This window comes from Oreochromis aureus, linkage group 6 (genome assembly GCF_013358895.1).
Source record: "Oreochromis aureus strain Israel breed Guangdong linkage group 6, ZZ_aureus, whole genome shotgun sequence".
Taxonomy (NCBI): domain Eukaryota; kingdom Metazoa; phylum Chordata; class Actinopteri; order Cichliformes; family Cichlidae; genus Oreochromis; species Oreochromis aureus.
In genome coordinates, this window is record NC_052947.1 from 18203150 (window position 1) to 18228877 (window position 25728).

General features: G+C 41.5%; 2 protein-coding genes across 7 annotated transcripts in view; both read right to left on the reverse strand.

Annotated features, from left to right (window-relative positions):
* sh3gl2a (SH3 domain containing GRB2 like 2a, endophilin A1) overlaps positions 1–6628 on the reverse strand; it is a 47736-nt gene extending 41108 nt beyond the window's left edge. For 4 of the 5 annotated variants that reach the window (XM_039613030.1, XM_031752348.2, XM_031752347.2 and 1 more), the window contains exon 1: positions 1–57. This exon is cut by the window's left edge and continues 109 nt beyond it. The gene's annotated coding sequence lies outside the window, so the exon portion shown is untranslated. Of the gene's footprint in view, positions 58–6500 lie in introns of those variants that run through there. The other variant, XM_039613032.1, reaches the window with a different exon arrangement.
* A 3634-nt stretch (positions 6629–10262) lies between these two features.
* Positions 10263–25728, reverse strand: part of cntln (centlein, centrosomal protein) — an 89041-nt gene continuing 73575 nt past the window's right edge. For both annotated transcript variants that reach the window (XM_039612962.1, XM_031752301.2), the window contains exons 26-27: positions 22277–22351; positions 10263–11074 (exon numbers count right to left, since the gene is read on the reverse strand). In XM_039612962.1, coding sequence (XP_039468896.1) covers positions 10964–11074; positions 22277–22351 — 186 coding nt within the window. In that variant the 3' untranslated portion in view covers positions 10263–10963. The remainder of the gene's footprint in view (positions 11075–22276; positions 22352–25728) is intronic.

Genomic DNA, 25728 nt, shown 5'->3' on the forward strand with positions numbered 1-25728 from the left:
CGCTCCTAATTGAATCTGGTGATCTTGCAGCCGTGGCTAACTCCCGTCTACACTGGTCTTCACCAGAGGGATCTCCTGCGAGAAGGGGGGTGTACTAAAGCCCTTATCAGGCTATTGGATGTCAAACCCACATGTCTTAAACGGCTCTGACGTCGGAGCCTGCTCAGTTTAAAGCGGCCGCCTCCTCACTACAGCTGAACTCTAAAAAGGGGGCTGAGGTATTTCTAATCTAAGCTCGTTTAGCAGAAAGGACGCGAGACTAACGTGATGCGATACCAAGAAAAAGGATGACATTACTCCTGATGTCTCAATGATTGGAGAGGATCTAGGTGGTAGAGCTACATGGGTTGGTGAGGGGCACTGTGCCCAAATGTGATGTGTGAACGGTTCCCGTGGGAGACAGGGAAGAAAGAAAGAAGTATGACCTTTACACCTCTGCGTTTCAGCATCTCCAGCACCCTGGACAGCGCCCATCTCTCAAGAGAGAGAGCCTTCCCACCCCGGACAACCAGACTACAACAAACCAATAATTACTATTATCTCCCTTCAGAAAGTCTCTAAGTGTCACAGAGCCATAATGAATGGTTACACTGCAGGTTCGGCTGCAATACCGACTATTAATTGAGAAAAGCAATGTACCATACTAATATGCGTGTACCTACACAAGCTTTCAGAGCGCAGAGGAGAATAAAGCAGTGAGGCAAACACGAGAAAGAAATTAAAAAAGCAACATTAAAGCCATCCTACCTATGCAACATTTAGCAGAACTCTATTTTATTAACCACTCGCAGAACAGACAATGTTAGACTTTTAAAGTCATTTTGTGTTTATATTTGCCTTGTTTTTATTTTTAAGGCATTTTTAACATCAAATCTCAGAAAAATTCAGAACTCAGAAAAAAGTCAGCTCCCAACTATCCAAATCATATAAATTCTGTACTTCTTCCTCAGTGTATTAAATGCAGCCTACTGGTGCGTAATGGCGCAAAAACTGTTTTGGCATCGACTCACGCAGAAAATTAAATGGAGTGCAGAAATTCACTGTCACGTTCCATCACACCTATAAGACTTAGCTTGTAACTTGCGCACACTCAGTGTTATGGTGTAAAAAAATATCTGATGTTTTCACACACACACACACACACACACACACACACGCTTACGCCTGAGTCCATCACCTCTCAGATACAGACTCAGTCCATTATTAATTGCATCTGTTAAAACAATGAAAAGCCTGCTCGAAAATGCAGGACCAACGCGAGCAACGGGTCTGAATTAAAACAAACAAGTCACCTGCACACATTTGTCAGCTCAGCGGCACCCCCTACGGCGCCAGATGGCTAGTCTACTGTCTGCTGGCCACTTGGGCAGACAGTCAGAGACGCATCCCATATGGCCGAGGTTACAGTATTTGAATAAGGCTCGGAGCGACGATCACAAAATTGGCCATGAAATCGTAAATGTGGCCATATCTGCGGCCGTGATGCACTTAAATGAACCGAATCCTAAGCGCGCCGTCGAGAAAATGAACTCTAAAAGGCGCAATCATCCTACAAACTAGATAAACGCAAGCATTCAAATGTATAACTTGTTTTCGAAAACAAAGCACGACCGGCGAAATGCAAACGACAGGTGGTAAAAGTTGTACTGTGTCCATTTGTCTGTGGTGGGAGGTGTGCTTCTCAGCAGCAGGGCGCTTAGTGGGTGTAAGAAGTGCAGAAGCGCTGGCAGCACCAAAGTAACTACCGAAGGTCTCTACGATCAGACCACAGTATGTGCAGGGAGACCAGGCAATACGTTCATAGGTCGCTTTACATTTCAGAGTGCATATATAGAGCAATATTTCTATTTTCTTATGTAAAATATGAACACCTCACACAGTGGACGCATTCGCGCTTTAATGCGAATGTAGTAAACGGAGAGGACTTTTAAGTATTCTGGATAAATTACAAACTGTAATCTTCACCACAGTTTCTTTATTATTATTTTTTCTTTGTGTGTACTCTAGTAATAACCAGACATTACACCACAGAACATCAGAATGTGAGAGAGAACTGGTGAAAATGAGCAGCATTTGCTGTGTTAGTGGCGCCATCATGTGGTGAATCCCCGAACGGGTTTATTCATTTATGTTTATTATTTCTGTTTCTGTTACTAAAATAACAAAGAAACAAAAGGCCCCAAAAAGTAGTGATTTTAATTTAGTGACATAACTTAATCTTGAAATGGTGTCACTGTGAACAATCACTGAAGTGGAAGGCCAAGCTCACAAAAAAACAGTGACAATGGGCCTGTCACGAGAATTTCTTGAATGTTATAATTTAAAAGTTGATACGAACTTTTTTTTTGGGGGGGGGGGGAGTCGGTCTTGTACAGCCCAGATTATAAAACTGCTCTGCTTCCACCTAGTGGTAAAAGATGATGCCGCACCGCTGAACCACATGAGAAACACACCTTACAATAGGCCACATATTATTACAATAAATGATAGTGGCCTCAGATATTTGTGCTGTCTGTCTGTCTGCTGCAGTAGATTAAATGATGTGAATGTTGTGCTATCCTCAGTTATCCGCAGGCAGCTCTTATAAACTGCTTGGTTCCTCAGCTGCTTCAGGTGACCCTCTGTCTTACCTCATGAGACATTAAGTCTCAGCTGTACTTTTCACACAGACACTGAGCTGAACTCAGATGTTTGTCTCATCTACAGCCATCATAAAAATAAATCACACACTCTTTCAATTCTAAGATTTTACAAATGAAAACATAATAAAACAGCCTCTGAAATTATTTAAATACCTCACACGAACAACTACACATGTTCCTTGTTCCACAAGTGTTGTGATTTGTTCAGGTGCAAGTATGTGCTTGTGCCTTACTTGTTTGGTCTTCTCCTGATTGCACTGTCATGAACTTTAATATTTAACATGCTTACTGGGGCTTGTAGTGTCTGAGATGTCACTCTTGGATTTTTTTTCTGAGCACTGCTCGGTCTGATCTAGAAGTGAATTTGCTGGGACGTCCACATCCTGGGAAGATTGGGACTTTGTGTTAACACACATCAGATTGCTCCAGACCAGACACCTGTCAACACATCTTATAGAGGTGCTCACACTTGCTTATGATCAGCTAATCAGATGCATATGGTTTACAGTAGCTGGCTGCAACTTACCATTTCAATTCCTATCGAAGCAATAAGCGCGTACTTATCTATTTATTGCTTCTAATTTTGGCTTGGTTATTGTTGAATAAATATTGAAACAATATATTATGTCATGTATTTTTGCAGATGATTTGTTTTATGTCTTGATGCACAAAAAACTTGGGTTTTGAAAAAAGATGGTGTAGTTTCTTCTTTACAATGAGTGCACACTAGTAAAAAAAATGAATATACAGTGGTGGGCAAGAGTACGCGGACCCTTTAGAAATTTCTACATCAAGTGATCATAACCTATGATCACATAAACACACACGCACACACACACACACACGAGAATGAGTTTTGGCAGAGAAAGCCTTAAATGAGCTGTAGCTGGTATCAGATCCGCAGCACATTCACCGATTCAGGAAGAATTTTTGACAGTTCTTACTTTCAACTTCAGCTCAGCCACATTATATGAGATTTTCTTCAGTGTTTGGGATCCTTTTCATGCTACATCAATCAGCTTCTTCTGAGCTTCAGCTATCGATCACTAACCCAGTTATTACCTTGTCACTGATGGTGAGCAGGATATGCCCAGAAGCTGCAAAACAGCTCCAAATGCTGATACTACCCCAACTTTAACCTGTAACGCGTAGTGTAACAATGACTGATACTGTAAAAAAAAAAATGGCACATGTTCTGTAGAAAATATGATACAAATCACATATTTGGTTTGCTCTAGGCTTTTTTACACCATAAGCAGTGCTGGCTCAGGCCACCTCTGCAGCTGGCTTCAACTGTTGCTTGTAGAGTCTCACAGCTTTTAGTTTGTTCTACAACAAATGGGATGCAGCTCAGTTTTAACTACGCTGACTGTGCCGGCGTTTGACTCGGGCAGTCAAGGATATTCTACCTCTTTACCCTTAAAAATTCTTTTTTAAGGTTATGTTTGGGATTGTTGTCCTGCTAAATAATGAATTGTCATCCAGTGAGTTTTGACACATTTGGCTGAATCTGAGCACACAGTAAGCTCCTCTACAGTACTGCATAAAGCCTGTTGCTTCCATCCACAGTGAAATCATCAATAAATGCCAGCGTGCCAGTTTCACTGGCAGCCATAACTGAAGCAACCTGTTTGATAGATGGGGTGGTGCTCTGGGTCATGAGCTTTTTTCTCTCCACATTTCTCCATCAATTTGTAGAGTTTGACTTTTGTTTCATCTGTCCTTAGAACTGTGTACCAGAAGTCTGTGGGCTTCTTTTTGGATGTTTTGGAGAAATGCTGAAAAAGGTTCCTTATAAAAAAATAAACAGCTGCCCAAAAACATACAATAGTGTCAGACTCTTGATAACTTTGCGATCAGCACATTATGTGCAACACAGTTCTTTCAGTTATGATGCTAACTTATGAAATTAAAGCGAAAACCTTCCACTCTAAAACAGTATCATAGGCCTAAGACCCAGATGTGCTAAAACTCAAACCTAAAGGTCAAAGTATAATGAAATCAACAGACTATGTCTTTTATCAAAGGCAGAGATGCAATCCCAACCTCACCAACTGGATACTCTTCATTCCTCATGCGCGCTCAAAGACAGATTTGATTTAAATGAAAAGTCATTTGTGATAAGGAGTCGGTAAAAGGAAACAACTTTGCTTCATTGCATTGAAAATAAGCTGCTCTGCTTAAAAAACGACGTGTATTCTTTAGCATATATGACAAGCTTATGAATGTAAATACAGCATATCGAGCCAAAAGTTCAATACATGAGGAGATTCTAGTTTCCTTATTTATGACTTTATTAAGAAAACCAAATATTTGAGGGGAAAACCAAGAAGAATGTGTTTTTTACAATGATTGCTGTAGCTCATAAACCAGGGATATGTTCATAAAACATACAGCCTGCACCCTCGATGGTTAAACTTCCATGAGCGTCACTTTGCATGAGCTGAAGAACTGATTCACCTTTCCATGACTTGGAAAGAATTTGCATATAGTTGGCTATTGTCCAGCGCACTGTGCTATAACACGCCTTGAAATGCTTGAGCAATAAACCAACCAGAACAAGCACCGCAGTTTGACTTTCCAGGAGGGCTGACGCTATGTTGGATCAATCAGAGGGAGAACTGACAGAGCTGTGTTATGATTGGTGTTTGGGATAGTTTAGTTAACGCGGCAGAGTTGATCCAACATAGCACCAGCCTTTTAAAAATAAGGCTAATCCTATCTGCCATAACGTGAAATGATCTTTGTGATTTCTGCCTTAGAAATGGGAATGGGTTAATAAAAGTCTTTAAACTCCACAGAAGAGTTCTCGAAGCAGATTTAAAGGTAGAATAGGAAAAAAAAACACATATAGGTATAAAATAAATACACACATGCTAATAGGTGCTAAACATATACAATCATGACTGAGAAAGGCACAGGAGACTCAGGTGCCAATGTGTAAAAATAAGTTTTAGTTTTAGTTTTAAAAGACTCAGTGTAGATAGTATTCCATCATCATAACATACCTGGCTGACACTATCAGTTCTCCTCTGAGCAAAGTCCTACTTCCCTCACCAGATGGTTTGTCAGAACCTCTTTAAAGCCAAATAGCAGGCCTCACTTATCACAACCTATCGCCTCTGTGTGGTGACTGAAAAGTGCAATCACAGGCACAAGGGGCTTTTGCTCAACGCCTGTGCTCACAGACCAGATAATCTGATGATCTTCATCTACTTCATAAAATCTTGGAGAGGAAGATTTGTTCCTTTGCTTTGATCAAGAGAAGGTGCCTCTACCATCTGATCAGGTAACCTTTCTGTGGCGTTTTTTTTTTTTTTTTTTTTTGTGGTAATATCCAAGACCGTCTGAACTGATTTTCTTGGGATCTTTAAAATTTACTTAGTATTTACTCACCATGGTCTTTTACTAAGAAAAATGCATTTTAATGCTCAGGAATGTGCTGCTTTATATTCATTGTCTGCATCTGTAAAACTAAACAGACTGTGAATCACATTCCCCAGCTTGTTTCTTTTTACCTCTGAGGCAACGAACCACAAGAAACTTTTGTTTTATATTATTAATCGTTAAAACATTAGCAAATGGTTGTGTTTATATTTCATCATAAATAAAGCCCTTAAGAAAGATTCAATGTATCCTTTATGAACCTGTATGTGTTTGTGTGTGTGTGCAGGTGCTAATAAGAAAAAAAATGGACTGACTTCTACAGCAGACCAGGGGTCATTTGTCACACATATGCCAGTCATGCCACCAGAGACAAACAGCTAACATAAGCCAGGCTGTAGTCATGTGTTTGTGGGTCTCATAAGGTCCACCAATCCCCACGTCACCTCGCTCCACTCAAACATGCTAATGTACCTGTGCTCTGCTCTAATTGGTCCCAGTGATGCTCGCCCTGCTCCACCTGTGTTCATGGGAAGCCTCCAGTCAGTCCTGCAGTCAGGCCCCCGCCACTGCATGCGAGTGCGCAGAGCTAATATTATGCAAACAAACACTTTGTTGTTTGGCACTTCGTGCACCGACCCGCCACTGTGGAAGAAAGGGAGAAAGTAAGTAAAGGGAAATAGAGAAAGGAACAAGGGGTGTATGAGTAGGGGTGGTGGTGGTGCTAGAATTCATTAGTGTGATTACCTGAGGTGTGCTACTTTACAGGGGGTAATCTGCCAGCCTGTTTCATACCCTCCAAACTTCAGCCAGTCTGCTAATGAGCGCTTGGAAAAGTTAGTCAAGGTGGAGAGGTGCTTTGAGGGGCTGTACACCTTAGACCAGGGGTCCCCAATCTCGGTCCACGAGGGCCGGTGTCCCTGCAGGTTTTAGATGTGTCCTTGATCCATCACAGCTGATTTAAATGGATAAATTACCTCCTCAACATGTCTTGAAGTTCTCCAGAGGCCTGGTAATGAGCTAATCATGTGATTCAGGTGTGTTGACCCAGGGTGAGATCTAAAACCTGCAGGGACACCGCCCTCGTGGACTGGATGGATGCCTAGACTAAGGTGTTATTATATATGCCGGAGCAGAAAACAAAGGATGGATGCCTATTTTGTAACAGAGGATAAATGAAGACTGGTAATGTTTTGATACACGTGGAAAAATGGCGTAACAAACAGTGGGCCGACTGATGAGGTTGAAACCTCAGGACAAAAAACTGGCACGTTTAAAGGTGGAAATGTCTGACAAATTAGACATATAGTACACTTTGATATGAAATATCAAGAATATTTTCAACGTCATTTGAGGCAACATCCCACACTAATCAAAAGGACACCAGAGGGTTCAGGGAATCTCACTGAAGAGCCACTTCTCTCTGAGGTATGGTCAAGGACAGCGGCTTCGGTCCTGTGCTGTAAGAGTAGGTGGATTAGAGATGGGATCAGCCCCTGTCTCATTCCCCCCCTTTTTCCTCTCTCTTTTTTCACGCCAGAAGCTTTGGCCATGGCTTTAGAGAGACAGCTGCCGTGAACAAAGCTCAGGACAGTCCACTGGGGACAGAGAAAGTGTGAGTCTCAAAGAACAATAAAAGTGCTGGAAGAGCTCGGCTACGGTGGAGCAGCCAAACGACGGGGAGGGAGAAAAACCACACACACACAAAAAAAAATACAGGATATACAGTATATACACTACATATTAGATAGATGGATTCTGTAACTTTCCCCTTCCTCTCACCCTGTGGCTCTGCTTCATCACACAGCATCAAAACATAGCTTTATTCCCAGGAGTGGCTTGCCTTTTTATCTGCTCCCTAGCTTCCCACGGCGGGCCGCATCCACCCATAATCTGCTGCTGTTTCATGTCTGGAGCACAGAAGAGAAGGATAAGGGACTTGTTCAAGTGAAGATCAATGAGGCTGTACACACAGCACACGTGCATCAGGACACACTGTGAATTTTTTCCTTTTTCTTCTTTTTAAGGTGCCATATGATACAACATTAAAAGAACATTATATATGGATACGCTGACAAGCCGAGTCTGAGAGTTTTAACAGAAATTACTATTAGGCTGAGATGTGGCGCGATTTGTGTCATACGCCCTGTAAACCCCATCTACCTTTTTATTACTGAACCATCTCTCTGTGGATCAAACACGGAGGACTAACACAATGAACAACTGTAAACATGCTGCATTATACATTTGTTGAAAACACATTTGGCTGTATGTCACAAGCACCTTGTTATTTTAGACTGTGCCAAGCGCCTGTGCCGGCAAAAATCAAAGCAGCCTGATGTATTGGCAGCAATAGCTGGGGTGTGAAACTGTGTCAGCGAAGTAAAGGAAATCACCAGAGGCTATTTTCTGTTCACTCCACAGCTGGCTGACGAGATCGGCAAGGACTAATTGTGTATCAGATGGAGGCAGAAGAAATTCTCAGTTTGCGCGTTACTTTTCTTTGTACTTAGGTCTACCCGCCTTCCCACCCAAGTGGCACAGACTCACCAGACAAAGGGAACTTAAAAGTACCAGAAAGAAAGCCCTGGGACAAACAACACACATGCACAGAAATCCTCGATGAACCTCAAAGCCAACCTGTAACCCTAACCCTCTTCTATCCCTCCAGGAACGATCTCCTTTAGGAAATCTGTGGAAAGAAAATATACATGAAAGTTGGATTTAAAAAGAGCAGGGAGGGAAAGAGATAAAGATAGAGTGAAAATGACACCGCGATTGTGTTGGAATGAATACAAGGGGAAGGGAGAAAAACTCTGCATTTGGAACTACTGATCAAAGTAATTCCCACAGGAAACCTCTCTTAATGAGAGCTGTACAAGAAAAGAAGGGTGGAAGACAAGGAGAGAGTGAAAGAGAAGAAAAGAAGAGTATGGCACACCATTCCTACACAGAGGAGGGAGAAAGAAAAGGGGTGATGAATCATACACAGCGCCTAGTGGAAGAAATGAGTGTGTGTGTGCGTGCATTGGATGGGGGGGGGGGTGGTTATTTGAAGGGTGTTTTCAAGATCATTTTAACATCTTCACTGAGGGAGCGTCAGAGGCAAGGCCAGGTTAATTAAACCCGAGGGAGTACCAGCTGAGGGGGCCCGCATTTGAATATGTCACAGAAATAGTGCGAGCGCGTCAGCCGAGGCCGGATGGCGGGTTTCGGCGAGCAAATATGTTGACTGTGCATTACACGCTACGAGGAAGAGAGAGAAATAGAGACAGACAGCGGAGGGGTAGGGCGGGGCCATGCAGGAGGGGGTCTCTGTGATGTTTTGCTTTTCTTTACCCACGGTGCCACCGGATTTCTCTGAGTTATTAATGTTTGTCATTAGCTGCATTACGCTGGAGGACAGTGACAGGAAAAAAGAGTGAAGAAATTTATATGGGACAAATATTGACAATAGCTTGCCCATGGGTATTGGAGAAGAAGAAAAGATGCAAACTATGTTAATGAATGGTAATTAACCACTAGGGTTTGTCTCTCCTGGATCCCAGCTAAATTGGTCCCCGAGTTGCAGCTAGAGACAGTCCTGGCCTAATCCTTTATTATAAAAAGATAAAGGAAAACGACATCATTAGCATATATTTGAGAAGGAGGTGGGGGGTTGGTGGGGGGGATTAAAAAGTGGAATTATTTCTTTTTAATTCTTGAACGGAGGATCCTTCGTGCCACTGTTTATTACACATAATAAAAAGAAAGGAGGAAAGTGGTTATTCAAAAAAAAAGAAAAAAAAGAAGCAATTTCAAAGGAGGTGTTTGGGTCTCCTGAGTGGGATGCAAACTCAAGGACAGAGACCTGGATCGTGGTTTAATATTCAAAATGAATAATAAGAGAGGGAGGACAAGGGAAACAGATAAAAGGAAACGGAGGTAGCTGTGTCAAGGATGGAACCACTCCTCTTGTGCGCCATGGCTCTGTGTGTGTGCGTGTGTGTGCTCATCCCGACCCTTACTAATGATGTCAGCAGCAGGGGCCACTTGTTACAGACAGGAACCATGCCAACAGGCAGCTGTCAATCATGAGAGAGGTGCGAGAACCCCGCAGTCCAGCAGAGCATCCTCAGTCACCATCACCCTCTGACTGACAGTCCTTTGAACTGCCAGAACAAGCAAAGTACCAGAGCACAGCAAAGCAAACGACAGTGACTATCACAAAAAGTCTTTAGAAGTTAAAAGGGCTTTTATTTTGGAAATTTAGTAAATGTTTATTAAACAAAATGGTAAAAACAAAAAAAATCAAGCAATACTTAACATAATTACATAACAAATAAAAGATTAGACGTTTTAACAATCTCCTTCAGAAATAAATACTTGCAGTGCATTTCATAAATGGAACAGATGAGGCTTCAATCACTGAACTGGATCTGAGGGTAATACACTCTGGAGCTCCTTGCAGTGAATATTCTGCTCTTTCTTGCTTTGGACTTTCTCAAAGTGTCGACTAGGCATGCGTAGGTCAAGTCCCTGCAACCTAAAAGTTCTTGAGGTGCCAAATAAATTAGAGGGAAAGGGGTAAAAGAAAGTTTCAAAAAGTGTAATTTAAACATTAGAGTAAGCATTTGCCTTATCACCCCAGGTCTGCGTTGAGAGCGGAGGAGAGTGGCTGCACTGTAAATTAGCTTGGCACTAAAGGGCCCTATCTGATAGACATAGTGCAGTGAGTGCTAACACAGATGTCGAGGGCTCATTTACAAAAGCTGGGGTGCTGCGTTGAGCCAGTGGCCCAGAGTGAGTCGACAGCGCTTTTCTCACAAATATTGGTTCTGCTGCCCCGGCCCAGCTTGGCTCAGCCCGGCTCCCACCGAGTAGGAGCTGGGGAGGGAGAGAAGAAGGGAGGGAGGAAACGAAGAGGATGACAGTTTTCCCAGCCTCAGCCCAGGGAGTCAGGCTTTTTCGCTGACTGGTGTTGCGAGCGTGGCCAGCTCTTCTGTCAGCACTTTCCTCTCCTTCATCTTCACGCGCACAGCCTCCATTAGCTGGCCGGCAGAGGGGATCTGCAGGGGAGGGGAAGCACAGAAAAAAGGGTGTGGGGGTGGCGGTAGAAGGGGAAGAGAAAATGAGGAAAACACACACAAAAGCACAAGTATTAAAAAATAAAATCAGATTTTTTTTATATATCTATCTATCTATATATTTTTTTACACCTGGCAGCCTGTTTGCTGTTTTGTGAAATAAGAGAAGCCCAAACGGGGCCTCAGGATTTGTGAAACTTCTCAGGGAACAGCCACTTTGAGATAAAGTAAATCACAAAGCAGCCTACACAGCAGTAGCCCAACTCCACAGCTCACTTTTATTAAATTTCCATTTTTGACCAGTGAGAATGCACGATACCTGAGTATTAGCCAAAAGTTCATGTTTTTTTTCAAGCCAGCTGTAAAAAACATTCACATGTCAACTTAAACAGGTCTGCCGTTTTTTCCCGTCCACACCAGCAGAGGTATGGTATCCCAGCATTGATCCTGAACATTTTCCCCAGTACATGACTGTCCACTGTGGACAGGAAAAACTCTATAGAAATATAATTTTTTAACATAATACTACAATAAACAATAAACAAACAATAAAACCACACGTTAAAAATCAGTATATCTACACGTTTGAGCGACTTACAATAATCTAAAAGTGCCTAATTGTGAGACGAACCAGTATTGGTTTAATTTTTGGAATGTCATTTTTCCTCGAACAGTCACAGCAGATCCCTGAGCCGGGTTCTGCCGCAGGTTTCTTTCTGTTAAAAGGGAGTTTTTCCAACCCACTGTTGCCAATCGCTTGCTCAAAGGGGTCTGATTGTATGATTGTTGAGGTTCTCTTTGTATTACTGTAGGATCATTACCTAACAATATAAAGTCCCTTGAGGCGACTGTTGTTGTGATTTGGTGCTACATAAAAAAAAAAAAATGAACCGAATTAATGTTTCTTGGATGAATTTTTAACTGCTGGTCAAAGCGTGTGAGTAGTGCTGTGAAACAGCTCTGAAAAAATAAATCTATCCTGTAACTGTAAAAAAACGCCACCCACAATCTTGTTTTCATGAGTCTAAAGAGACAATACATTTTCCCAGAAGCTTAACTTTATCCCTTTTTTCCTTATTTTGCCTCTAGGCATAATTAGCACCAATGGTAAAAATTTAAAGTATTGCTTTTTGTCTGCGTCACTGGATTGAATCTATACCAGGAAGAGGAAAGGATGAGAGCTGATACTGACTAATTCATATATGTGAAAACAAAGAATTGGCAGGTTCCTCCTCAGAGTACTGGGTAATTTTGTTTTTCTTCCTCATCGACAGGAGGATTTGATTTGAATGTGCACCGGCTCACCCATACATATTCCCCTTAAGTTATGCAATGCTTTTTATAGGCACATTTTGTAAGCAAGGGAAGCATGATATTTGCCTGACCAATTTACCAAGTCCCATAGCATGAAGTGAGAAGGGGACAGGACAGATGTGAACAGCAATACCAGGGATTCTTTGACTTATTTCCTAAAAGTGAATGTGAAAACAAGAGCCCTTGAACTACACACAGAAGCAGAAAGTGTACTGAAGAAAAATCTGTAAAATATGATCTTGATTAAGCAAACAATAACAGAGAAACCTCCAGGTTTGAAAAATGAAGTTGAGGTTGTTCTGAGCACCACTTGAGGCTGGTGCCAAAGTGAAGCTCCATTGATTCCCATGTTTAACCCTTATTTGTTTATTTTTTCTCTTGGTTACAACTCTATGGATGGTATGTCAGCACTCACACTCCTTATAATGTGTGTGAGTGCTGACATAGGTAGTTGTAGTTGCTAGCTGTCTGATAGGTCACATCTACTAATTCATTCAAAAACTGGGCTTCTTTACTGTCTTAAGAGCTACAAAGTAAAGTGACTGGACTTCTTTAAGTTTGCTGAAGACCTTTCACCTCTTATCCATGAAGCTTTTTCAGTTTTAAAACCTAAAGGTGGAGAGCATTTAACCATTTAATCCGTAGTGGGGGTTGTCCCTTAGGAGGTGGTTGTTGACCCACTATTAATCATGAGCCACGGTGTGAAAAAAGACATGGGTCATTACCACCAGAGGTTTTGGGTGAAACAACTTTGACACCCTTTTTTTTTTTTAAATTGAGGTCACCTGACACAGGCGAGTGGGGGTTAAGGTACTTGGTTAGGGATGTCAAGACTGCATTGTAGGTGGCTGACAGCTGGTGTCGTAAGTCACCACCTCTGTTGAATGATGTTCATTACATCGATTACATCATTACATCACTGACATCGATGGCCTCTTTTGCTTTCAAACTCTCTGTCTTCTCTGTCCAAAATGTGAACACTGGCATCCTCGTAACAGTGACCTTTATCCATTATGTGCAGATGTACAGCTGAGTCTTGTCCTGTCAAGGTGGCTCTATGTTGTGCCATGCCACTGTGCTTGCAGTGTTGTGCTTTTTGGAGCATTTTAAAGTAATTATACAACAAATTAAATAGCAATATCTGTGCTTCAGTTTTGAGTTAAAGTCTAGTACTTTATTTGTATGTTACTTTGGGCTAATGTTCAGGTGTCTGTGTTGCAAGTATACAGTATAAGGATAAAATTTGCTAGGGTGGCCTGTCAGTATTAGCTGATAGCTCCCACCCGCTGATCCATATGTGGTCACCAAGATGGTGACAATTTGCAGATGATGCTGGGATCCAAAATGGTACTAAAACGTAGTTTAAAACTTTTAGTACTCAGTTTCAAATACAGCTGGAGAGTGCGCATTAGAAACTCAAATATACACACACACGCAGTTCTCCTGCCCCTTGACACCTTCTCTTCTTCATTAAAGGTAAAAGAATCAGGGAACACAAGGCCGTATGTGCCAGGAAGTATTTGAGAAAGTGTGTGTGAGTGTGCACTTGTGCACGCGTGCACTGGGGAGTCAGTTCCAGCAGCACTGGATGCTTCAAACACACAGCATAACTCCTCAGAGAACCACTACACTGAAGTAACTGCTGAGACATCTCCCTCTGCCTCTGTCCTCCAGAGAGAGCTCACTCTCTCTGTTTCACACACACACACTCACACACACGCACATTTCTTAATAAGCTAATTGCACTTAGAGCCACTAACTATGCAAACAAACGCACTAAAATAGAGACACAGCCACAACACAGGGCTCTGTGGGATAGCAAAGTGGGAGACTGGATCATTAAAAGTCCCGATATGGGAATATGAGTAAACAACACTAACAGGTAAACATGATCTAGATAAACCTAACATTAAGTGAGATTTAGGCCTAAAAAGATGCTGAATGTATGCAACAAACTCAATGTGCTTTCAATTCCTTCATTTTAGAAACTTATTTTTGGGCAGTCCTTTTCTCACACAGGAAAAAAACAGGAAAACAAAGGACACCGTGAACCTTTCTGCCACTCATCACAGGTATCATCCCTTAAAACAAGGCATTACCCTTTTGAAATCATGAGAAATTCAAGGAACAGATTCTGTATAAACACGAGTAGGTACACAAAAACCATCAACAGGATTATAAAGCTTTTTGAGTGTTGATGTAATGATGTGTGTATGTGTGTGTGTGTGTGTATTGTGCAAATTTGTCTCTTGGCTGATATTCAATTTCAATGAAAATGCCTTAATTTTGATTGTTTCTTACACTAGCAGATTCTGACACAAGAAAACACAAGTGCTCACAAATGGGACAAGCAGCACTATCATTCTCTTTCATCTGACTGCCACATTAGCTCGGGACTGATACCCTGCAGGATGGTTGGAGGTAAGCTGTGATGCAGCTGCTCTGGCTGGATCCCCTGGGCTGCTTAAGGCGGTGTTAAGAACTGGCACTAATGTTATGCTACAGTTGATTTAGCTGGGCCCCTGTCCCCTTTGGCGGAGCTAGCAAGCACCAGCAACACAACGGCTGTTTTGCAAGAGGCCCTGTCCCCTTTGGCAACACTAAAATAGCTACTGTAGCATTAAGCCATGCTAACTCGCATCCATTACTATTCAACAGGCCCTGCAGAGCCGACCTTTTGTCTAGGTATGATTTCATGAACATGTTTCAGGAGTGAACTGACGTGCAAAGCCACTGACACTGACAAGTTTGTGTGGGTATACGTGTGTGAGTGTGTGTGGACAAGGACAGGGGCTGCAAGCAAAAGGTGTTTTTATGAGCCAATTAAATGACACTGCTATGCTATAGCCTGGGGCACACCTCAAGGCAACAAGCAGCTCAAAGTTTCCGCACTCCAGCGACGCTGGTCTGGTAGTGGCATTACACAAAAACTTTTTTTAAAAAATAAAAGATCAATCATTCCACCTCTTTTGTCTTCTCCCTCAGAACGGGTTAACACAATTATTTCCAAGGGCCCAATTTGGTTTCAGAGATCGTGTCAGATGGCTGGATATCTAAATGAATAGAAATGTGAAGGGAGGTGAGGCTTGCAGAGCCTAAAAAGAAGTACAAGAGGACCTTAGCAAGGAGGGTTCTTAGTTATTCACGAGCTATCATCAATGTAACTGTAATAGTCATGTATATTTAATAATGTAGATGTTGCCACTGAACTCCAGTACTCTGCTATACAAACAACATTTAGGTCCTTGAAAAATCTTCAAGGAGTGTGCACATTGGCAGCTGTAAAAACCAAAACTTTCATACAGTTTGTACGTTTATACATAATAAAGCCAGTGTACATGACTGATATGAGCCGAGTGTTAAATAAATAAATAAATAAATAAAAGAAGTGAGTGCTATGTTCGGCTTTCTTGGGGTGTGAAGGGAAACCTGCTGTACATCTTTGTCTCTGGCTAGTGAGTCATCTCCAATCTAGGCCACTAGTCAAGGTAAGGGAGAAGTAGTTACAGTAGTTTTATAACAGAGGGGGGGGTGGAAACAGCTCTTTGATCTCTGATCTTCTCACTTTTGTTTGAAAATCAAATTTATCAAACGGGGGAATAACAACAACAACAACATGATAAATAGATTAAAAAAAGCACAAAGGCACCGTACTTGCATTTGATTATCTCCAATAATGAATATGTCACATTTGCAAAGAGGGGCTCAGGTAAGAAAATCACTAAAGCACCGACGAGCCTATTCTCTTGCTCTCCTTCGTAATTACCTACCCCAGCAGCATAGCAGATCCCTCTCTTTTCTCCCCTTTAGGCCACTGGAGACTGATATGAAAGGGAATTGGACACTTGGGGCCACAAATACTGTAATTAAAAATCTCTCCTTTTCTTGATACGTTGTTTGCAAACATCATTTCAGAGTGCAACATGCATTTGTTAGGGATCTGACCTAAATACACCCTAGATTAAACACAGGAAAGCACCCGGTCTTTGTTTCAGGTTCATACTCATTAGGTGTGAAAATGAGGTGATTCAGGCATGATTGGGGTATAAATATAGAAAGGTGATATCCATACAAAAGAGATGCAACCTCTAGGTGGAATTCAGGAACCCAGAACATGGCTATGTAACAGTTATGGCTCATCGGTCAAGGTAATGTACTGGGAAGGAGTTGCAGTCAGGAAAAGTGGCTGTGCTGGCAGCAAGCTGTCACAAAATAAAAAGCTGCTAAGACTTATCGGCTTTTAGCGTGGGGAATTCAACACATCTAGCCATCAGTTCAGTGTAGATTATTTTTCTATATTAACTTAAAAGTTCCTGATTACGCTTTTACTTATTTTCTTTCATACATACACCATTACCGATTGTGGGCTCATTATTATTCAACAATGAGATAAAATAATCACTGTGAATCCTTATCTAAAGAGATTCTTTCTACTATTGGCTTTGTGTGACGTCATTGAGAGTGGATATCTTTAATATGGTCATCTCAGGTACACAGCTCTGGTGTGTACCTGAGATGACCAGCGGCAGTCAAACAGGGCTGGCTTAAAGGAGAATTGTCCTAATAGGAGAAGAACTAAAATACCTTCTTTCAGAGAGAGGATAAACTGTAAATAATGCAAGCTACTGGGGTACAGTTAGAAATGAGCAGAACAACTGCCCCGTTAGTCTACTGTGCCAATCAGCAGACTAAATAGCCCTTGGATACAATGAGTTACATTTAAAGCACCAAAAAGGCTTCAAGAAATCTTTTTTCACCTTGCCCCTCAACTTTAACTAAAATTGAGTACTTAAGTGGACTGGACCAGTGAAACTACATGATAAACATGCAAACTTACATTGCCCAGACTGTCCCACAATTATAGAATATAACATTTTTATTAATTCAAAGAAACGTTTCCGCAAACCCACTGTAAAAGTTATGAAAATGTGTTTAAAAGTTCTACATATATGTACTCTTTGTTGAGCCATCATGGGGCAAGATAGGAGTTTTTAAATCAGGCAGATTCTGACCCATGACCCATTCTTTCACAAATGTTTCGTGACTGTATGGCTACTTGCTCGGTAACACGTGAACTCAAAGATTAAGAGATGTGGCCCAATACTTGTTGTTCATGTAGTGCAAATTCAACAGCTTTAATCACCCAACCCATTAATGGCTAAGGAACATCACCAAGAAGCTGCATCTGCAGTTTCTTTTTATCTGAAACGCAGGCTGAATAGGCCAGAAAACTCACACAGCACTCCGATACTAACAACAATAATATTAGTCTCCTCCTGGGAACCCCTTCACTGTTTCAGTGACGCATTTACAGTACAAAGTCTCAACTCAAGTCCCCTCCACACACATACAAACATACTTACAGGGACCAAAAAGAGTGTCTGATTTAATTAGCTCAGTCATTAATTGGAGCTTAATTAGAGCCACTTTCCTTCAGAGAGAAGTGTGGGACTCAGGGCTGTTCCTTGTCATTATAGAGGCATAATGAGCCACACAACACAACATACTGCTCCTCACTCTCACAGCACCACCAACAACAGAAAAGTTTCAGAGTGCATGGAAACAGAGCCACGGATATTTTTAAAACCAAGGGTTAATGATGTAACGCCTCATAGAAATACCAATATGTTGAGAAGCCTTTATAAGAAGTGACATGAAAAAAGTGCTATTTAACACTATTTACCACTGTAGAAATGGGCTACAGGAAACCCTCCCTAAAGTTTGATACAGATTTGAAATTACAGGAATTATTTCAGCCTTAGAGACCATCCATAAACGCCTTTGATGTTTTATAACAAGTCCAGTCCTGATTGGTCTGGCTTGTCTCTATCACTGTCTTAATGTAATGTTCACCTGCTTGTTATAGCTTGGAGGCTGATAAGAAGTGATGCTTGTACGTCTCCCTTGGGTGTGATTGTGAGGTAAATATTAGCAGGCCCTCAGCGCCACCCCATACCAGTAAACCAAACCACTGTCCTCTCATAAAGAAATCAACAGAGTCAATGACTTTTTAAATGTTATTATGCTGTCATGAGGCTTCAGATAGGTGTGTGTGTATACAAAATGAGTCTGAAAAATGATCTGGAGGGAACGTGTGTGCTCGCGTGCATGTGCACACGCTTGCATGCACATGCTGCTCCTGTTCATTATTGGCCAGCAGCAGAAGGCAGTCATTTCCCTGTCTTCATAAAGACTTGGTCCATTAAATTCTACCTCCAGTCAATAATTAGGACTCCACAAATAAACCAAAGGCAATTAAATCAATGCTTCCCCGGGCCGGTACCTGGACCCCATGGCCCACATGGACACTCCATCTTCACCGCTGGCCTTATTCATGGTAGGTTGAGGTGGAGCCATATAGCACACCCCCTGGCCTGCTCATGATTATTAGACAGCATCGTCCCTCGATTCTGGCTATGGAGTGCCGCTTATGGTGGCTCTCTACTGAGAGGCGCAGGGTTTGATTTCATTAACTCACCAGTGGAGGTGAGAGACGAGAAAATGAACGCAATGTTTCATTTTGTTTTGAGTGGACATGTGGGGCAGGGGTGAGGGGGCTCCAGAAATCTATGGCACTTCTATGGCATGAAGGGAGCAGTAACCTCAACACATACACCGTCACATATCATCAGGTCTGCAACACAGAGTTTGTTAGCGTACTGCCAACGCCTCTCTTTCTTGTTACGTTGACATGTGGCAGTGCATGACAGTGATTGCAAACAATGGCCCACACAGAGACAAAGACGCACACATAGATACCTATCTTCATATCCACACACACACACACACACACACACAAACACACACACAGAGAATGAGTGATGGGTTTGCCATTGACAGGGCCACTGAGATAATAAAGTGCTGTCCCACTGGCAGCTCCATTAAGCACTGACAGTGACAAGATGAGGCTGTCGTGAGTGTGGTGCACACACGAATATACACACACACACACACACACACACACAGATGGACATATCCTCATCCTCTTCTGGTGACAGCCAGCCAGTTAAGGACATGGATCTCTCTCATCTTTCCTTTCACTGGGTCTATTTCTGTCTCTGTGTCTTTTTATTCGAGGAAGTGTGTATGAGTACTGCTCCGGGTAAGATCATATCGCTATTAGGGGAGTGTGTTATTAGTGTCACAGACAGGGTGACAGCCCAGGCCATTCCACTTCACAGATGTTCTGCTTGGTGAGCCTTTCATAAGCTGTGACAGAGAGTCGAGAAACCAAGGGGGTACTTTACTGGAGTTCTTGAAGTGTATGCACTCACTAGAAAATGTTGGCTTCTCGGCAGCAGCCTTCACTTAGTGTAGGCCCGATATCACAGCGGTCTTAAACACATAAATTAAGAGATCTGCTTATGAAAAAACCCTGATCTGTTGGCATGCAAGATGTCCCACCAACCGCCCGAAAAAATATAGAAATATGAAAGAGAAAGGCAAAGACAGAGCCTAGTGTCCACTTGATATGACAATATGCTCTTAAAAACCAGACAGCGAGAAGAAACCGCATGATCGAGCCGAGAAGAAAATAAATAAATAAATAAATAAACAAACAAACAAACAGCAAAAAAAACAACAAAAAAAACAGAACAAGATGGACTTGAAAGGGGATAGAAAAAGTCTGTTTCAGTGAAGGGGGATGACTGCGGTGGTCCCAGTGGTCCCCACAGGGACCTGGGGGCGAGTCTCAGCCTTGTCATACTCCGCTTTTCTCCTCCTCCACTCTGCACACCAACTCCAGCCCCCCCTCCACCATCCCTGTTCTGCCCACGGAAAACGTCGATAGCAGGCTGCCGGTGCCGAGGTCTCTGGTGGACACTAGCTCATTCTCCCGGCATCGACAGGCCCGCCAAATCAATATTTAGTTCCCCACTAACAAGCTGCCTCGGGGTCTGAGCCAGAGAGAGAGAGAGAGAGAGAGAGAGAGAGGGAGAGAGAGAGAGAGAGAGAGAGTGAAGAATGCGGGACAGTGGAGGATGGCAGAGAGAGAGAGCAGGGACTGAGAGCTGTCCAGCTAGAAGGGAAAAACATGGATTCAGTAGAGTGTTGTGTGTGTGTTAGTGTGGGAGGGGGAGAGGAAGGTGGAAAGGTCAGAAGAAGATCTGGGGAACAAGAGAACAGTGTCTGGTGTGTGTCGTGGTGCGGAGGCGACGCATGAGTGCCTGCGGCAGCCGCTGACAAGAACACAGACAAGACACACACACATACTCGACACTCTCAATCATACACATATCACAGCGAGCAGACGTTGACAGCACTCGAGCAAAGCTCCAGCAGAGCACTCACAGATGAGTGGCTGTGTGCACACAAAGACTCCAACACAGCCACGATCTAGTTGCTTTTCTTTGTTTATCTTTTGCATTATTGTCTTTTTTTTTCAGAGGCTGAGCAGGATTGTTGGGGTGGGAACAAAATCATCCACTTACTGTATTTGGTGGCCAATTTTTGTTTTTCAAGCATTGAAGACTGACAAGTAATGACGCCACAATTGGCTAAACCAAACTGTAACGTAGACACCAAAACATCCACATTAATCATAGATAAATAAATAAAATGCCTTAGTCAATAAATAAATAAATGTTCAAAAACATATACAGTGCCAGCCAAAAGTTTTGACACACCTGAGGGCATGGATGTCTCTAATTATCTGACACAGCCTTTATTAAAAACAAACAAAAATGAAGCAAAAACTATGATGCACAATTGCACTGAAATGAAACCCTTTGAATATCTTACACAGTGAGTTTTTATCAAAACTCAAAAATTCAAAACAGAACATCTGTGATGTTTGGAAGACAGGAATTTTTACAGCCAAATCATCCTGCTCACTTTTTGGGTGTCTTTAAACGAGCATTTGTTGTTTACTTTTCCTCTTGCTGGGCTACTGCTGATTTATCCCAAACAACTATGTAGTAACAAAGTAAGCTAGGACCAGATATTACATATATTTGATAGAATTTCCTGGTTCAGTATGGCAAAGAAAGCTCAACTTACTGTAGGTCAACAGCGACCTACAGCATGAATGCACGTTTTTTTAGGTTCTCTGTTATCTAATTTAATCAATCCAATCCATCCATGAAACTCATAAACATGGAGACAGAGTCCATCCATCCAGTCCATCCATCCATCCAATTCAGGGTGGCGGGGAGCTGGAACCACCATAGGACGAGGGACAGGGTACAATTTGGACAGGCCACCAATTTATCACACTGCCAACGCAGACACACACCCATTCACACTCACATTCACACCTATGCACAATTTAGAATCACCAGTTAACCTAACCCCACTAACAAAACAAGCTCTTGCAAATAATAACTAAATAATTACTACTAGTACTACCCTACCTCTTGCCCAGTGTCAGCTGGGATACAGCCTCTTAGTGATCATGAATTAGAAAAGGGGTTAAGGAAATGGATTGATAGCTGGCTGGAAAACAAACTTGCTTTGGTTGGGAAAATACATAATTGCCTTTCTGTTGAAATAAATCATGTACTTGTTTGTTATGTTAGACCATATTAGCAAGTACATTTCTGCAATGTCTTTTTAATTCCCTCTGCAACCAATACTGAAAATAGGCCTGTCTGGACTGCAGGTAATGACTTATTCGAACACAGTAGTAACTGTGCAGTAACCACGAATTACTTATATAAAGTAAACAGGTTAAAGTGTGAGTGGTAATTAAGTGGGACTAAAGCAAGCATTTGTGTTTTTGCACATTAAAAAATATATTTTTTAATGTGCAAATTATTTAACAATATAATTAAATAATATATATTCAATATATATTATTTTGTGACTATTGCACTGCCTGTGCAGGAACAACAAGTTATGTGATCATTACTGCAAGTAGGTGAGACTGACCTTCTGCTGGAGAATGTGGTTTACATGGGCCAGCCACTCCTGATCTCTGGGATACTCTGAGCAATCTGCCGTCCCCTGTAAACACAAAAGGAGATTCTCAGCAATGTTTTCTTTTAGAGATCATAGGACAGGGAATCAAAAGTGTTGAGAGATAACCTTCATTAAATTGTAGGAATATTTACATTTTGTATGTGAAAATGTCACGTTGGACATTATTGAGGTATAATGTTTCTACAAAGAAACACGTTTGTTGCCAAAGGACAGAAATGTAGCACCAGTTGCACCAGTTAGGACCTTTAAGAAGCATTGTGGAGACTATTGCAAGGTATCCCAGCATACCTCTGCATACTACTCATGTGTAAAGACCTAAGAGAGTAGCAGTGCTAATGAACATGGTGAAAAGGAACTACATGGCCATGAACACGTACTCCTGAGCTTCCTATGCTTCCTCTTCACTTCAAATCCAAAGTGGCACCGGACAAGATGTGGCGAGACTTGTGCTGGCTCGCAGGGATACAAGAGGAAGAGCAGGAGGAGAAAACTCTGAGTACGTGTGTGTGTGGGTTTGAAAACGTCCCTGCAGTTACAGAATGGCTCTAACAGGTACAAAACTGTTTCATGTGAGTTGGAGTTACCTTAATTCTATGTGTCCACTTTTTACTTCTTCTTTCAATGTAATTACAGTATTAATTAAATAAAGCTTTCATGGCTTTATCAACAGGAAAATCTAAAAGACTTGTAAAAATACAGTTAAATCCAAAAATTTATGTCCTCCTTTATATTTTCCAAAGCCATCAAGGGGGCCGGATTGAAGTCTTTGCTGGGCCGATTCTGGCCCCTGGGTCTTACATTTGACATCATTGCCATGACAATTACATTACAAATATCCTCTAAATTTAGACAAATAAATACAAAAATTCTGAACCATGGAAGATAACAGAAAATCTATCTGTATATTAACCTCCTAGGACCTGCCGTCCACATATGTGGACATCACATTTTGGGTTATTTAGACCAAAATACTCAATTTTGCTCTACATGGGCCTGATATCCATTTACGTGGACATTATACTGCTACTGTTCTATCAAATTTTTTGAACGAATATCCTCATATGTGGCTCTTATTTGTCTTAAAAACAAAAATAAGGTAAAAAAAAAATCTGGTAATTCTTTGTTTTTACATTCATCGGGCCCCAATGTGACCAAATATCAAAGAGAAATTAAAAAAGCATGTCGTGGAAGAGTTCGGGTCTTAGGAGGTTAAAGGATGGTTTCACTGTTTTATTTGCTGGCCCTTTGTTTAATTATGTATTCACGATAATCAAGACTTTCCTTTAACAAAGCAGCTTGCCTTGATTTTTTCTTACTGAAAGCGCTGTAAGGATATATTTTAGTACTGGACATGTTTCATTTCACTGCACACTTTATCCCACTAACCTTGACTTGATGGCAGGGAGCATTCACATACCACAGGATGTATGACAACAGTCTGCAAGTCTGTATCTCTTCCTGTTGATCCCCAGCTGTTTGGTACCCTATATAAGGTCTCTGGTGATAGCGCTTGTTTTGCCTAATTAGTGAATGATGCTTGGGAAACAGAGACCTACATCGAAAGCAAGGTCATAACAAGCGTGTGTGTATGTGTGTTTATATTAATGAGAAAAAGAGGCCTTTTGTGACTGCTGTCTTAAAATGTCTCACAACATAGGTGAACATTGTGTGTAAAACGCATGTATGCACTGTGTGAAAGTGTTTGCGTGTAAATGTGTGGGCGCTTGCTGGCCCTTGATAAATACATAACAAAGCACTGACCCTCCATCCAATATCAGGCGCAAAACAAACTGGCCTGGCAATTATAGCTTTATTACATCTGGATCATTAACTCCACAACAAGTTGCCAAGGGAGCGTGGAGCTGCTCGGGCCTTTCTGAGGCTCTGTTGCACACAGCGAACTGGATAGTGGACAGTAAGAGTGTTGAGGATGACAGCAGTGTGTAAATATGCGTGCAATAAGTGTGTTTCATTTAATTATGTGTAGCCAAGAAGGAAAGAAGTGAATATTGATATTAACTAATAAATGAAAAAACAACATTCCTAAAGATGGGATGCAGTATAAACTGTATGATTTACACGTTGCTCAAGCCCTACATATTATATAACAGAATTGGTACAATAACATCTAGAAATTTAGCTGATATGCTGATTTTGAAATTGACGTTTAAAAAAAAAAGCTGGGTCAGACATAATTGCCACTCTTTGGCTGTAAGCAATTAGGTTAGGTTTTCTTTAGGTTTTCTTATTCTTGTGTGATATTGAATTTCAGCAGGTCACTAGCTCAGGGGATTCCTTGATACGTAATGAGCTAAATGCTTTGTATGGGTGACAGGTTTATCACTGACTAGATTGGCATTTTCTCATTAAAAACATGCAAAGTCTTCATTCAAGAGCAGTTACATGCTCTCCAAAACTTGTATATAATGTTTAGTAGTAATGATGTTCTTTACAGATTCCCCCCCATTCCATTTGCACTAATCTGCTCCCACACAATCAAAGGTGCTGGCTTTTGTAGTGATAACAAGCCAGACGGTTTTTAGCTCAGATTTTGATTTTCATTCCATCTGAACTGAGCATTTCTCCATCTTCGTTATTTATGTCTTCTTTGCACAGCCGAGTTAAAACTCGCATTTGTGTATACAGCGACGAATGCGCTCACTGACAATTTTAAGGCAGAAACAAGTGAACAAAGATTATTTCTCTAGAGAACAGAAAATGCGTAGGCTTTGGAAAAGATGATAGTCATTACAAGAAGGCCATCTATTCCCCAAATCCCCCGAAATTGTAAATACAACCAGGAATAATTCACTTAAAAAATTTGAAACACTTGAAATTCAAAAATGTATCGATTTCAAAACGAAGTACCAGTGCCCTCCAAAGCTGAAAACTTCTGGAAATATTGTTGACAAGAGACATCAAACTAAAAGAAAGTAACTGTTGGCAATGCAGCGTTCTCATTTAAAAGTAAAAAAAGAGAAGTAAAAGCAATCCCACAGAGCCTGAACTCTCATTCAGCTCACTGGTATCGCAAAACTAAGTGAATAAATGAATACACTTGCTATGTGTTGGACTTGTTGAACACTGCTGGGACATCCTGATACAGTAACATCGTGTCAGTCCTCAAGCTCAATGAGTAACTCACAATCTAAAAAGATTGGGGAGAGTAAGGAGCATATTTCAGAAACAAATAACATGAAACATTTGCCCTTACAAAATGCTAAAGAAATAAATCACGAGTCAGTACTCTGTCACAAGTGAGTTCAGATTGCGGATAATGATATAGAGTGATTTGTTTTAATAACCACAAGCTGCTAGGAATCTTTTGCATAGATTTTGCCTTACAGCTGAAGGAAAAGGTTTGTGAACACTTTGCTGGTTTCTGATTTTCTGTATAACCA